Consider the following 14,428-nt stretch of genomic DNA (forward strand, 5'->3'; position numbering starts at 1 on the left):
CTTCAAGAAGTTAATCCATTGCTGATCTCTCTTGTCTGTGCATGAGTGCTAAAAAAATTATGAAACATCAAATTCCAGTTTCCTATGACTACTTAATAGATATTTAAGTTGATTTTTATCTGCCAATACTTCTAGTCAAATAATTATATACTTCTATACTTTACTTCATTCTAAGTACTGATGGCCCTGACTGTTGTAGCAAATACATCACCATTATTAATCAGTTTCATCTTCCCTAGATGCATGTAGTTGGGTACATGAATAATATGTTCCTTATCTTGCAGATGAGGAATTGGGTTATATCTTAGGATAAGTGGCTTGTCCAAGGTGTTAACAAGGTCAGAAATTCCTGACTGATCCAGGAATTTAATCCAGGTTTCCCGAGTTTCAGTGAAGTGCTCTCTCTGCTAGATGAGGGAGTAAGCAGCCTTCAAGGGGTTAATTTGCACCCCCTGGGTTCTCTCAGCTGTTGTTTCCCACATTGCTGTGGCTGCAGCAGCCACTTGTGTGACCCAGATCCTCTTCCTTCCTCTGACTTCCACTTTCTGCCCTCATGCCAGCACTGTGGGTCAGCATGGCATACTGTACTGAATAAGTTCGTGGCCCAGAGCATGTGGCTCAGAACAGCATGGTGCTGCAGGAAAATCTGTGGCCAGGGCAGCTAAGAATGAGGACAAGGTACCCATGCCTTGGTGCATGGTGCAATAGGGAGAGTCCTGTGTGGGCAGTACAGTAAGCGGGTGCTCACGTGGTGTGTGGTCCCTGCTGATGCAGCCTATGGGGTGTACAGCCCCTGGTCACTTAGCAATGGGACATCCCTGTACTAGGTTATCTTTACTTATTCAGGACTACCTCCCATAGTCTCTTGCTGGAACTTTAACTTTCAACAAAGCACACTGGTACAATGTGAGGTTGCCCACCAAATGGAACACCACTATTGATTATGATGGATCCAGAATCTTGATGGATATAAGGAAATTATAAGATAGAGAAGACAAAACTAGATGATAAAAATAAATAAAATCAATGTGGTTAATTGCATTGGGAAAAGAAATAAAGAATGTGACCATTGTAATGGGGTTAAAAAGGAAATGGGCAGTTAGCAGAGGAAAGTGAATAGAATGCAGAAAGTGGAAAATTCAGACAGGCAGAGGGTCCAAATCCTTTCTCTCTCATGCATACAACACCTGGCCTCTCCCTCTACCTGCACCCTTCCAGTATCCTGTGCAGCTATTCTGTGAAGGAAGAAGAGGTCCCAATGAGCTTCAATTGTAAAAACCCTCAAAGGAAATCTTTTAACTTAAACTTTTTTTAAAAGAACATCTTCCACTGGATACATAGAGTAGACACAGCTTATCAGCATGTGGTTAGAGTAGAAAACTGAAGTGTGCCAAATAGCTTGTAACATTAGGTACATTTCTTTACACTAAGTTGAGCATGTGTATAAGCACTGTCTTAAGAAATCAAGCACTTGCATGAGTGTTTTCTTGATTTAGAGTCATAAAGGAGACCAGATGACCAGTTTCTGGAACAATTCACTTCTCATTTGTCTTGAAAATAGATTTTCATTAATTAATGTTCTTTATCTAGATTTAGGAAGGGAGATGGCAGGGACAAGTAGTTGAATACAATGTGGCTTGATGTTTATTTGGGGCATGGGAAGTTTTGGCAGGGGGTTCCTATTTAATGGATATTTTTGTTTTTCAGACTTGAATCTCCAACTAGATCTTTAATAATGGAAGCTCCCAAGGGAGTGCAAGTTAGTGCTGCTGCAGGAGACTTAAAGGCCACCTGCAGGAAAGAACTGCACTTGCAGTCCACAGAAGGGGAGGTAAGTTTTGTGCAGAATTGAATGCTCTGCAGCTCTGTCCAGCCAAATGTACAAGAAAAATGAAAGCATGCTGTGTAAGAAGTACTACATGCAGGGCAACATAAAAACCACATGGAATATTCTGTGATTACCCAAATTAGAAATGAATTTACTTAAGTCATACTCTTTCATCATTATTTGATTTCTAAAAAAAATTTGAAGTATTCCATTTTATTCACACCATTACTTTCAGGAACAAATATACTAAGAAAACCCATTAAGTGTTTGCACTCAAAATTGTACATATTATATGGAATGAAATGCTGCAGGTTACTCAAGTCCTTCACTAGATCCCTAAAAATGAGTCAGTTAATTGGTAGGTTAGGAATTGACTATGCCCTTCACAGTTAGGATTTTGCAGACCGACATGATATGACAAACCAACCAATAAATCATAAATTTTGAATAACGCTTTGGTGAAGCTTGAGAGAGAAAAAAAATCTAATACTCTGTAATTGCATTACTTAGGATAACAGATACTTTGATTATCATTATCGAAGAACTTAAATTGATTATATTGAATCAATTTGACTTTGCTGACTATCCAAAGAAAGTTAAATTGATTAGATTCTTTACCCAAGTTCCTCATACGCGTAAGTTTAAACATTTCATTTGCCAAAACACTGCCTCTGGATGTCATGATATTCTAGTAGGATTTTCAAAACCATTCAAATAAAAAAGGAAGTACTATTGTCACAAATATTTTACTCATAATACAAGCATCTGTTAAAGACATTCAATAATATCAACACAAGCTGACAGGTAGGTTTGGCAAAATATTGCATATGAATACTTGTTAAATTCCTAAACTGCCATTAAATTTTCCACCAATTAAAACTGTAAACCCATCTGGGATTTCCCAGATGGTTAGTTCCATGCTGATTCAGTAATAGTTGTCATGAAATCTTATTACTGTAACTCTCCACCTCCATTTTTTATCTACTAGGAGATATTTAATAAAGCAAAATGTTTCTTGTAAATTCCTTAATTCCAGCATTACTGTGAAGTTTTATGTTCGGTAAAACTGCCGGTACTGCACAGTCTCAGTGGCACCTGGGGTGTTTCTGACCCTACTGCGCAGTAGTGGCAGCATTACAGTTAGTGCCTGCTTACACTGTCGCCACAGCGATGAGCTACATTGCCATAGCTTATCGCTACAGCGACGTAGCGTCTCATGTAATGTGCTCTGTGAGTAAAGATTTGATGATGGATTTAATGTTTCTTCTAAAAGGGCACATTTCCCTTTAAAAAAACCAACCATTCATAACTGACACTAACTAGTGTATTTTTTGGCAGTATCAACAGGTAGTAACCATGCTGTCATTCAGTTTGGGCTAAACTGCTTACTTGCCCCTAAAGTTGGTCTTCTTACAACACAGATTGATGCACACTGGTTGGATAAGTTTGGAAAGTTTTGGTAGTTGCTGCCCATGTTTTAAGTTCTTTGTGGATACACAGGGGGCTTTGATGTTCAGGGCAAAATAATCCAACACCATTTGAGAGTGCTAAATTGTAGAATAAAATGATAAAGCAGGTATATACAGGAATAGTATATGAGAAGTATTACATCAAGTATATAATAATTAAAATTTAGTCATACTGAATAGTTTACAGCTTTTTCTTTCTTAGCTCATGAGAACTCCACTTTGAAAGAGTTTTTATTTTTATTTTATTAATAGAACATTTTTTCAAATTAAATCAGAAGCTTAAAAGCAATCCTTGCTTTCTATGATAAACAAATCCCTTGATCACTTTCATATATGCATTAATGCACTATTTTAAGATTAAAAGTTTTGTACTAGAAAAGTACTACACTTTATTTTTGTATAGTTCATATACCAGCTAACCAAATTGTACTTTATAACATATGGAGATTTTTACTTATTCTACAAATTCAGACAAGATAAATTTAATGAATTTCTATTTTTTTTCTGAAACATAATTATCTCCTTCATATGCTAGCAATTATTTTTATAGTACTTGAAATCAACCAATAATAACAAAATCTAAGAACATTTTGGATTTACTTGGATTAAATTATGAAAGATATGCTCCCCTTTTATTTAGCAATAACCTTAAGATATTATTTTTTGAAGAATTTAAATAAGTTTACCAAATCCCTTTCCCCCAGTCCTATTTCTCTTATATAATATGATTTGTAGTCATTCCTGTCATAAACTGAAAACTTTTGCAAGCATTCTGGTTTCTGCTATTCAGTACTTTTTCTTTTTATTTACTTCAGTATCACAATAATCTTTTTATTTGAATTATAAATTATAAAGAATGATCCCAGATTGAGTACTGGAGGCTATAATTTACTTTCAGGTTCTGCTGCTCTTTATGAAGCACTTGAGCTACACCCTTGTGATTCAAGAGATCAGTAGAATCCTTTGATTCAATTACAGCTTGGCATTTAATTGTGAGCTATGAATTATTCTATAAATAAACCATAGCCAATGGCTTAAAGTAGCATCATTTACACATAAAATAGAATTAGAAGCTCTGGGCATTAACAGATTCCGTCAGTTCATATAAGAAGAAACATTCCATCACTGAAAAATACAAGCCCATGGCTGCTAATTGACTATTGCTTCTTCTACATATAAAGACAGTAGAAAAGATCAAAGATATTCACATCATGGTATTTTCTTCCTGTAATTACCATTTTTTGCAAAGCCTACAAATGCATACAAATATATCATACTATAAATAATTCAGCCTAAGATGATCAGATGGCTAAAGGAGTATTTGATGATGTCAATTCAAATACTGATAATATGATTTAAGTGATTTTAATGAAAGATTTGTCTTTGAAGGAGAAGGATGTCTATCTGGACCAAGTTCTTATGAAACCAAATCTAATCCTGATTCTTGTGGTATTCAAACAGATCATTTCCATGTAGCCAAGCCCCTCCCTTTTAGCAACATTCACTGTCTAGTAGGGCTGTGCGAAGCTTCAGTCCCTGATTTATTCAGCAGAGATTCGGCCCACTTCAGTGGCCAAATCTCTGAATCAGAATTGAATCAGAGGATCTTTTAATCTCTCTGAATCGAATTAGAACCCTCCAAATCAATTCAGAAAGATTCAGAGATTCAGACACAGAGACAGTTTTAAATCTTTTTTCTACATACCTCTAGGTAGCAGGGGCTCATGAGTGCTGCGATACTGAGGCACATGGCGCATCCCACAGAAGTACGGGGGGCTCCCCAATGCACTCTGTGGCAGACCCAGAGGCACTTCCAATCCACTTCTAGGTCCACTGGGGAGCATGCTAGGAAGCTGCCCATCCTTGCCCGGCTCAGTGACTTGGGGCACCTGGGGTCCCCCTGTGGCTGATCTCTGAGCCAGGGAGGAGCGGGCGGGGGGGGCCAGTGTACTCCCTGGGGGACCCAGAAGTGGACCAGAAGTACTTCGGGTCTGCTTCCAAGTTCACCGCTGAGCACATGGAGGGCCTCTTCCCCACTCCTGTGGGATGCTCCACGCACCCCAGTATTGCAGCAATCATGAGCCATGCCTGCTACCTCAAGGTATGTAGAAAAAACTTTTAAAACTGTGTCTATGTCCAAATTGCTGATTCTCTGAATCATTATTGAACCTTCAGATTTGGATTCGGCCGAATCAAATCAGGGACAGAGATCCGAATCAAATCACTGTCCCTGATTTGGGCTGAATAGGGCCCACTTCAGACACTCCTACTGTCTAGCAAAGGCCAAATAAAATAAAGGAGAAAATTACTCATATACACAAACATACTCACCGTTACTGTCACTTTGTTCCCAGCCCTTTCCCCATTTTTTGTCCAGTTTTGCTTTGCTATTATACTTTTAGACTGCAAGCTGTCTGGGGCAAAAGCATGTTTTAGTTTGCTTTTTTTATATACCTTCTTGGATAATGAGGTTTGATTCTTGGGTGGGGTCCCTCTAACTAGCCTACTAATAATGATATGACTATTTGTTGAAAGTATTAATTTAAACTTTATACATGTGTTGTTCTCTACTTCTTCCTGTATTTCAGTTTACATCTTTGCTGAAGCAGAGTTAGTTCTGTACAGAGTGGGTTATGTTAGGGTATATTTTCTATATCTCATTGTTAGATTGTTTGATAATCTTCTGAAAGATGTGGTAGAAACACCATTAATTTTGTCATCTAAAACATTGCAAAATGTCTAAGAACATATTTATGTAGGAAATAACACTATAGTAGAAGAAAGCATGTGCTAAATTTCTAAATAGCTTCCCTTGTAGCTATTTACCTTCCATTGTAGCCCTTCTCAACCTTTTAGGATTTTATTACTTTCTAGTATTTTTAAAGTTTCTGTGTCCATGATAAATTTTCTTCTGTTTGCTGTTTTAGGGTGAGTTTCCTCTTATATTTTCTTTTCAATATCATGGCCTTTTAAATCCACATGTTTCTAAGGATGTTAGTTAAACTTGTCCATTTAACCAACTTAAAAAAAAAGGAAACTTAAAAGGAAAAGATATCCTACTCAAGTGAATTCATTAAACTATAATGATAAATTAAATTGGAGAACCAAAGAACTAGCATGGAACAAAACCAAACAAATAGAATGAGGTTTCTTTTCATATTGTCTTCAAAATATTTTATGGAACATTACTAGCTACTTGTCATCCTATATGGTAAGTAAATAAATAATAGGGCTGAAGGGGAGTACCTCAACATTTCTTTGGAAGAAATGCTGATTTGTCAATGTTGACACTGATTAGGAAATGTTTTTGTTTTGATGAGTTTCTATATGATATATTTTTCAATATTTTCAAAATCATTGAGACATTTTCAAGTTAATTTACTATTATATTTATCTTGAAGTATTTATCTTCATATAGTAAAAGGACTGGGATTTTTCCCAATTTGAAAGCAAAAGGCAAAAAGGAAAAAAAAACCCCAAAAAACCCAATACCCCCAAATGGAAAAAGGCAGGATAAAAAAGTGTATTTTTCAGACTCATGTAGAGTAAGAGCTATTGCTTCAATCAAGAGACCAAATGAGGGCTGTACCAGAGACTGAGCTTACACAACCAAGAGTCTTTCGGATTCTAGTAAGAATGGTCAGGGTTGATGACATGGTCTGTGACTTCTACCTTCATCTCCTCTTCTCACAAAAGGTCCCTCTTGAGGTTAATGATCCTTTGTTTCAGGATTCTTGCTACATCAAAAAAATAAGGCCTTATACTTTTTACCTTCGGTGTTATGATAATGAGTCTGAATTGTCCTGTGTGTTTTCCTCCCCCAACAACAAAAAAAGCAATGAGGCCAGTTTTGTGGAATCTTTCAGCCTCTCCCTTCATGGTTTGAGGGTTTATAGTTGCCATACAGCCTGAAAGAGGGCCTTTAAAGGTCATAAATATAATTGATTACAAATTTTCCAAGACAAAACCCAAGCACTTGGTCATGCATCCTCAGCGTTTCTTATAATTCATTGTGGTATCTCGTGACAACTGTCAAACCTTTACTTGGTGAAAACTATTATGTCTTAACTGGAAGAAAACTACAAATGATTGTTCCATTTAGAAGAAGCTGCTTGCAGTTTATTAATCTAAATTCCACTTATAATGGAAATAATAGAAGTTTGTATATGTTCCATAGTCACATATTTGGTATTCCCTTACATGCTGCACTGTGTCTGTACCTGCTTTTAAAAGCTGGTCTTTTTTGTACGTATTCAGAAAGAAACCAACAATTGCCCAACTGCTCTCAAACAGTTAATTAGGGAGGCCTCCAAAAAGAATCTTAATATTCTTACTCATTTCTTGTGCCTCCCCACTCTGCAGAGCCAGAGTAGCTGATTGATATCTATCACTGATCTAATTAGTAGGCAATCCCTTTTGCTGAGGAAATATGGAAAGTTGTGGTCTTGCTTCTCTACACTAAGATTTTTCCCTCCAAAATTAATTTGTAATGAAGCAAAATGTAGGGCCCAGTTTCACAAGTTCTTCATGTGTAGAACTCCTGTTATTAAGTTGCATTAGCTATATATCTGTGTATTAAGCACCAATAAGGTGTTTGGAGGTGTACCAGAAAGAGAAGAGGACAATGTCCACACAGAGAGGAGTTTATGCTCTAGCTCAGAGTCACTTATGAATCAGCATCGAACCTTCAGATTCTGATTCGGCCAAATTTGAATCAGGATAGTGATTCAAATCAATGGATCAAATCACTGTCCCTGATTCGGGTGAAATCTGAATCGATTACGGCACTTCAGACACCCCTAGTAAAGAGCAGTCTCTCATGCTAGATAAAGCTCTTTGTTTGTAAGTACAAAAGGCCATGAGTAGAGCCTGAGCTGTGATGATAACTTTAAACATCCTTACATTCTCCTGATCTTGGGTCACCATGCTTCACAGAATTCATTGAAGCACTATTGGGCTGCAGACCCTGCCAAGCACTCTGCTCCCAAGTATCCACTTCAGTTCTGCCTCTAGAATATTACCTCCCTACCTATCCCGAAATGTAAACACGTTCAGAGTGCATCTTGAAAGGGGCCATTTTCTTACACAATTATTGCTCCGGGAGAATAAAACACAGCGTAAAAAGAGGCTGTGTGCATGTGTGTGTGTATGTGAAGATCTTAAATCTTATATCACACATGCTAATTGAATCCTTACTGAAGCAAAATTCTAAATATTGAAGTTAATAGGATTTTTGCTTAAAGGGCAATTATAATGGCTAATTCAAAATAATTTTGGAACTTTATTTTGTTTTGGGTGGTAGTTTTTAAATTTAATGTAGTTTATTTTTTAAAATAATTTTCCTTTCATTCTAGTCAAATATATCATATGTTTCTGTAGTAAAAATTATGTTTTCTTCTATACATGTCATTCCCTGCCTGGTTCTGGCTGACGTATGGCTTCTGAACTATTATATCAAAAAAGCTTACTGTGGTACAGAATTTTCCAATGGAAAATAATCTGGTGCTAATGCAAGAAGGGATTGTCACAATATTACTATAGAACATGAAAAAAAAAATCAGAAAATGTCATAATCTTTTAACCCAAATCTGTTGAGTTGTGATGATACTCCAACATTATTGTATGTACTTCCCTGCTTGTAGCTCTAGGTCCTTTAATCATTTCATATAGCTGGAGAATGCTTTTTCATCAATTATCATTGAAGTTTGGATTTTTTTTGGCCAAAGGGTTCAATTTACTTTGAGTTGTTACTTATAAAGATCATTACATCACAGAGCTGTCTTTTCAAATAATATTTCACCATTTCATTTCCTTCTGTTACCACTCCATTTGCCTGATTTCATGTTGCATGGTCAAATCCATGCCTCAAAGTAGTTTACCAGCAGAAGAAAACAAGGTTGCTTCTCCTTCAGTTGTAGCAAAAAAAAAAATCCAGTTTTGTTGACAGCACAGTGTGAAACAAATCTCAGATGGAAATTAATGAGCAGCTAGGTTTAACAAATCCTGCTAATTTAATTAGTAAAATAATTCTGCCAGGTTCACCTGATTTACACCAGAGTAATTCCACTGAAGTCCCTGTTTTACAGCACATCTACATCAGAAGCTTTCATGAGTATAACTGCTAATGCAAAAGAAAAGAAGAAAAACTTTTATAGAGATTTATAGATTACTGTTTTATCAGATAAAAGGGGGTAATATGATGATCTAATCTGATCTCCTGCATAACACAGGCCCTCAACATTACCTGAATTAATTCTCATTTGAAGTAGAATACATATATTAAAAAAAAACCTCTAACAAGTTATAAAATATCCAATAATGCTGAGTCTGTTACCATCATTGGTAATTTATTCCAGCAATAAATCACTTTCACTCTTAAAATTGTGCCTTATTTCTAGTCTTAATTTGGATTTTGCTGTTGCTTTATCTTCTAGATTTGAAAAATCCTCTAATATGGAATAGATAACAACCTGTGTCAGTGTTGACCCTTTTTATAGAACAGAACACGATTAACTTTTTCCTCTAGAGTTTCCACCATTTACTGAAAAGCCTACATGAATTCTCCAAAGATCTCCAGAGCCAGTTGTTTTAAAGTTTTTATGTGCAAGTTATCTAGAGATGAATAAAAATGTCTAAAATTAGTAGGTGCTACTGAACATGCTTCCAAATTACTGTTAGAATGGAACACAGACATTTGATTTGTGGCACATTATAACCTGCCTGACATCCAATAACTCCAGGTAACCCCTCTCCATTTTACCAACTACATTCTATCACCAGGTCAACATTCTCCCTTTCCCCCACTCCTCAACATACCTGTGTCACTAACTCCCATTAACACCCATCCCCTCTGATCTTCCCTACCATTAATTTGCATTTTCACAGACCTGCATTTTGCATACTGGCTTAAGCTTCTATTCCACCCAGGAGAGCATACAAACCCCAACAGACTCTCCCTATGCCTGAGAAGGGTGCCTGAAAGAATGTAAAGAACAATTTTCCCAACTATTTAGTTGATCTAATAAAAGGAATCATGTTTACCCAAAGAACCTTGTCTGCCCGTGTCCTTAAACCCACACAGCTATAACCAATACTGTCAAACGTTTCTGCATTTTCTTTATTAGTCTTAACAGTTCTGCCATCATCAAAAACATTGTTAGAATTCATTTTATTCATTATATGTTAGGCTGCCTCTACATGTTACAGGTACAGATGACCCTTGCCATTAGCAGGGGATGCATTCTTGTATCCCTTGCAAATGGCGAAATCCGTGAATAAGACACTGCGTTCATGAACGTAGTCTGCCTGGTGGCTGGGGGTAAGAGGGGGGAGTTGCATGGCTCCAGTAGTGATGGCAGGAGTGTGGCAGTGGGAGCCTAGCAGCAGTGGCAGGAGCCCAGTGGCAGCAAGCTCAGAGCTCCTGAGGAGCTCCTGTAAGTGCATAAAATGTTTTTAAAATGTGGGTTCAGCATTCATGAATATTTGAAACCACAAATGCCAAACCCGGGAATAGCGAGGGTTTCCTGTATTGCTCAATAAACTGATTAATTGCCCAATTACCTTAAGACCACCTACACATGCAAATAGGTATCATACAATAAAAAGTTCCAACCAAATATAAAGTTAGTCATAAAAAATGTGTATTAATTTTATAGCTAGGGACCTACCGAATTCATCATGGAAGTAGGATATACTGTGGCTCCTTAAATCTTGCAGGTTCCCCCACACCTCTCCCCCCCCCCAGTTGGTGGTGGGGCCCCACTTGTGGCTCACTTCTGATCAGCGGGAAGGTGAAAATTGCAGTTTTAAATATGGCACAGTTTTTGCCTCCTGCTACTGATTGACTGAGGGTCCCTGGACAGCTCTGCTGTTTGCTGCTGACTATAAAAAATGGTGCTGTGTTTAAAATCATGGTTTTAGCTTTCCTCCTGATAAGGAGGGAGCAGTGGGGTCCTCCACTAATCAGCAGCTAACATGCAAGATTAAAGGAGCTGCCATGCACCCTACTTCCTCCATTAATTCAATAGGTCCTTATTTATAGCTGATTGCTGTCCATCTTTAATTTGCATGTGTAGCAGGATCACTCCTGTGGCTAGTTCTTCAGCTGTTGAGGCTCCCAGCCACAGGAGTGTGCCTTGCCTAACGTGAAACCCCTGAGCCCTGGGGATCACAGCTGCAGTCATCCCCCAAGCTTGGGAATGGTTGAAACCCTCAGCCCACATAGGGCTCTCCGTTCTGACAGCACCTCATATACAGCCAGGGCCGAGAGACCTGCAACTAACAGGCCTCCAAGTCCCAACTGTCCTTCACATGCAGCTGGAACTGAGAACCCCACAACTGATGGGGCTCATGGTCCTGGCTGCTACTCACATGTAGCTGGGAACAAGAGCCCAGCAACTGTTGGGGCTCCTAGCCCCAACTAGACCTCATTTGCAGCCAGGTGCAATCTGGGCTGGGAGCCCTGTCAGTTGCAGGACTCTCAGTCCTGGCTGCATGTGGGGCACAGCCGGGGCCAATATCCCTGTCTGTTGTGGGGTCTCTTGGCAATGGCTGCCTCCTGCCATGCCTGTGTAACACACCTTTACCTGCATGGGTAGTAGGCCCCTTAAAATATTCTTCCTGCTGGTCCCTCGACAGTGCTGGGCATTGATAATAACTTGTGTCCTTTTGCTTCCTTTATTCTGAAGTTTCTAACTTTTAGTTTATATTCAGTACTATTAACTTCCCCTACTCCCATTAGTTATTTTATTATATTTTTCTTTCTTGTTCTTACATTTATTATAACTGCTTTGTCTTTTGCTGTTTTCAGGAGATAATTTTTTTTTGCAAGTGTAACATTCTCACTCATAGTTTTCTGGCATCTAAGCAGTTCCCAATCAGAATTCAAGTTGTCTTAAATTATTTCTCCCATCCAATATGGATCAGAATTATTTCCTCTTTTTTAAAAAATTGGCCTTTTGAAGGACCTAAGATATTTATTGTTGGGTTAGGTTGTATTCTGTTAATGGATAACACATGATTACTCCCACTTTCAGTCACTTCTAGTTTTTAGTTCTGTGATTCATTTCCCTTTTTCAGTCAGAAATATAGAATTCTCCCCGTGTTGGATGCAATGTTTTGAATTAGGAAAACATCGCCCATAAAACTAGAAATTCTGAGGATTGTGCCTGCATGAGATCTTTGGAATAATTCATTTAAATTTAATTGTCAGGCCAACACAGTGTTTTTTCCCTAGCCTTTGCTTTAAAAAAACATCATTCTTTTCTCTGGTATAGTTTGCTAGTCTTTAGCAGACAAGTACTACCTTATTTTAAGGTTTACTTCTTTGAATGCTCATCCATGAGCATGCATAAATCAACCTATTTCTACATTGACTGTGACAGGGGAACAGGTACTGCCAGTTTTGACCTTTTCCCCATCCCCACATGACCCTTTTCACATGGGCAATAACTATTGATTTTAAAATTCAAATTATGCTCCCCAACAGGTATAAATAATAACAGGTAGGTCAAATTAGTCTCAGATATCAGAAATTTTAGTTCTTATGTTCATTATTGGTTCATTACCAACATTGATGCAATTCATGAAATACTTCTTTCCAAATCCTATTATATCTTGATTATTCTGTTTCTCAACATCTTAGTTTTGTTTTAAATGAGTATTCTTATTCCTTTTTTATATTTGCATTTTGTTATTACATACCTCTTTACTAAGCTTTTTGAGAGAATTATCCTGGCGCATGTCCACGAGGGGCCAGCAGGGGAGGTTATGCTTAGGGGCAACCAACATGGGTTCATTAGAGACAGGTTCTGTCAGACCAACCTGGTGGCCTTCTATTACCAAGTCACAAAATCCTTAGATGCAGGGGTAGCAGTGGACATAGACTTTCTGGACTTCAGGAAGGCCTTCGACACTGTCTCTCACCCCATTCTTATTAAAAAAAACTAGGGGACTGTGGCATCAACACCTACACAGTCAAATAAGTCGCTAACTGGCTGGAGGGCCGCACCCAGAGAGTGGTGGTGGATGGGTCATTTTTGACCTGGAGGGATGTGGGCAGTGGGGTCCACCAGGGCTCAGTCCTCGGACCCGCGCTGTTCAACATCTTCATCAGCGACTTGGACGAGGGAGTAAAAAGCACCCTATTCAAATTTGCTGATGACACTAACGTGGGGGGATGTGGGCACACTATAAGGCAGGAATAGGCTGCAATTGGACCTAGACAGGTTACAGGGGTGAGCAGATGAGAACAGGATGGATTTCAACACTGACAAGTGCAAGGTGCTGCACCTGGGGAGGACGAACCAGCAGCATACCTACAGACTGGGGAACTCCCTTCTTGTCAGTGGAGAGGCAGAAAAGGATCTTGGAATCATTATTGATGCCAAAATGAACATGGGCCAACAGTGTGGGGACGCAGTCAGGAAAGCCAACCTTGTCATGAATCCACAAATAGCTCTCAAGCAGGTCCAGGGAGGTGATCCTCCCCCTCTATGCGGCACTGGTCAGGCCGCAGTTGGAGTACTGCGTCCAGTTCTGGGCGCTGCACTTCAGGAGGGATGTGGACAGCATTGAGAGGGTTCAGAGAAGGGCCACCCACATGATGAGGGGGCAGCAGGGCAGGCCCTATGATGAAAGGCTAAGGGACCTGAACCTGTTCAGCCTCCACAAGAGAAGGCTGAAGGGGGATCTAGTGGCCTGTTACAAACTAGTCAGAGGGGACCATCAGGCATTGGGGGAGTCCCTGTTCCCCTGAGCACTAGAGTGACTAGAAATAACTGTCACAAGCTGGCGGAGGGTAGATTCAGACTAGACATCAGGAGGCACTACTTCACAGTCAGGGCAGCTAGGACCTGGAACCTGTCGTGAATCAGAGCAGCCGCCGGCAACTTGTCTGACTCACACACCGGAGTGTTTAGATTTAGAGCTCGGCAGGTGGGTAATTGATGGATGGAGTGGAATTAACCAGGCACAGACACGTGTAGGTTACAGGAGTTTGTTTACTTACGTCGCCTAGATAGTGATGGACGACGCAGGCGAGCCTTTGTTCCGTTACAGCTTCGGTTACAGAGTTGAATATACGCATATAACTTCGGTTACAGAGTCGAGTACACGCACGCAGTTAGGTTAC

At 39.0% G+C, this 14,428-nt stretch overlaps 1 protein-coding gene across 1 annotated transcript in view; it reads left to right on the plus strand.

The window, feature by feature from the left end:
* SGCZ (sarcoglycan zeta) overlaps nt 1-14,428 on the plus strand; it is a 315,201-nt gene that overhangs the window by 294,513 nt on the left and 6,260 nt on the right. The window contains exon 8 of the mRNA XM_014518471.2: nt 1,708-1,831. Coding sequence (XP_014373957.1) covers nt 1,708-1,831 — 124 coding nt within the window. The remainder of the gene's footprint in view (nt 1-1,707; nt 1,832-14,428) is intronic.

The sequence above is a fragment of the Alligator sinensis genome, unplaced genomic scaffold (genome assembly GCF_000455745.1).
Source record: "Alligator sinensis unplaced genomic scaffold, ASM45574v1 scaffold516_1, whole genome shotgun sequence".
In the NCBI taxonomy this organism is placed as follows: Eukaryota; Metazoa; Chordata; order Crocodylia; family Alligatoridae; genus Alligator; species Alligator sinensis.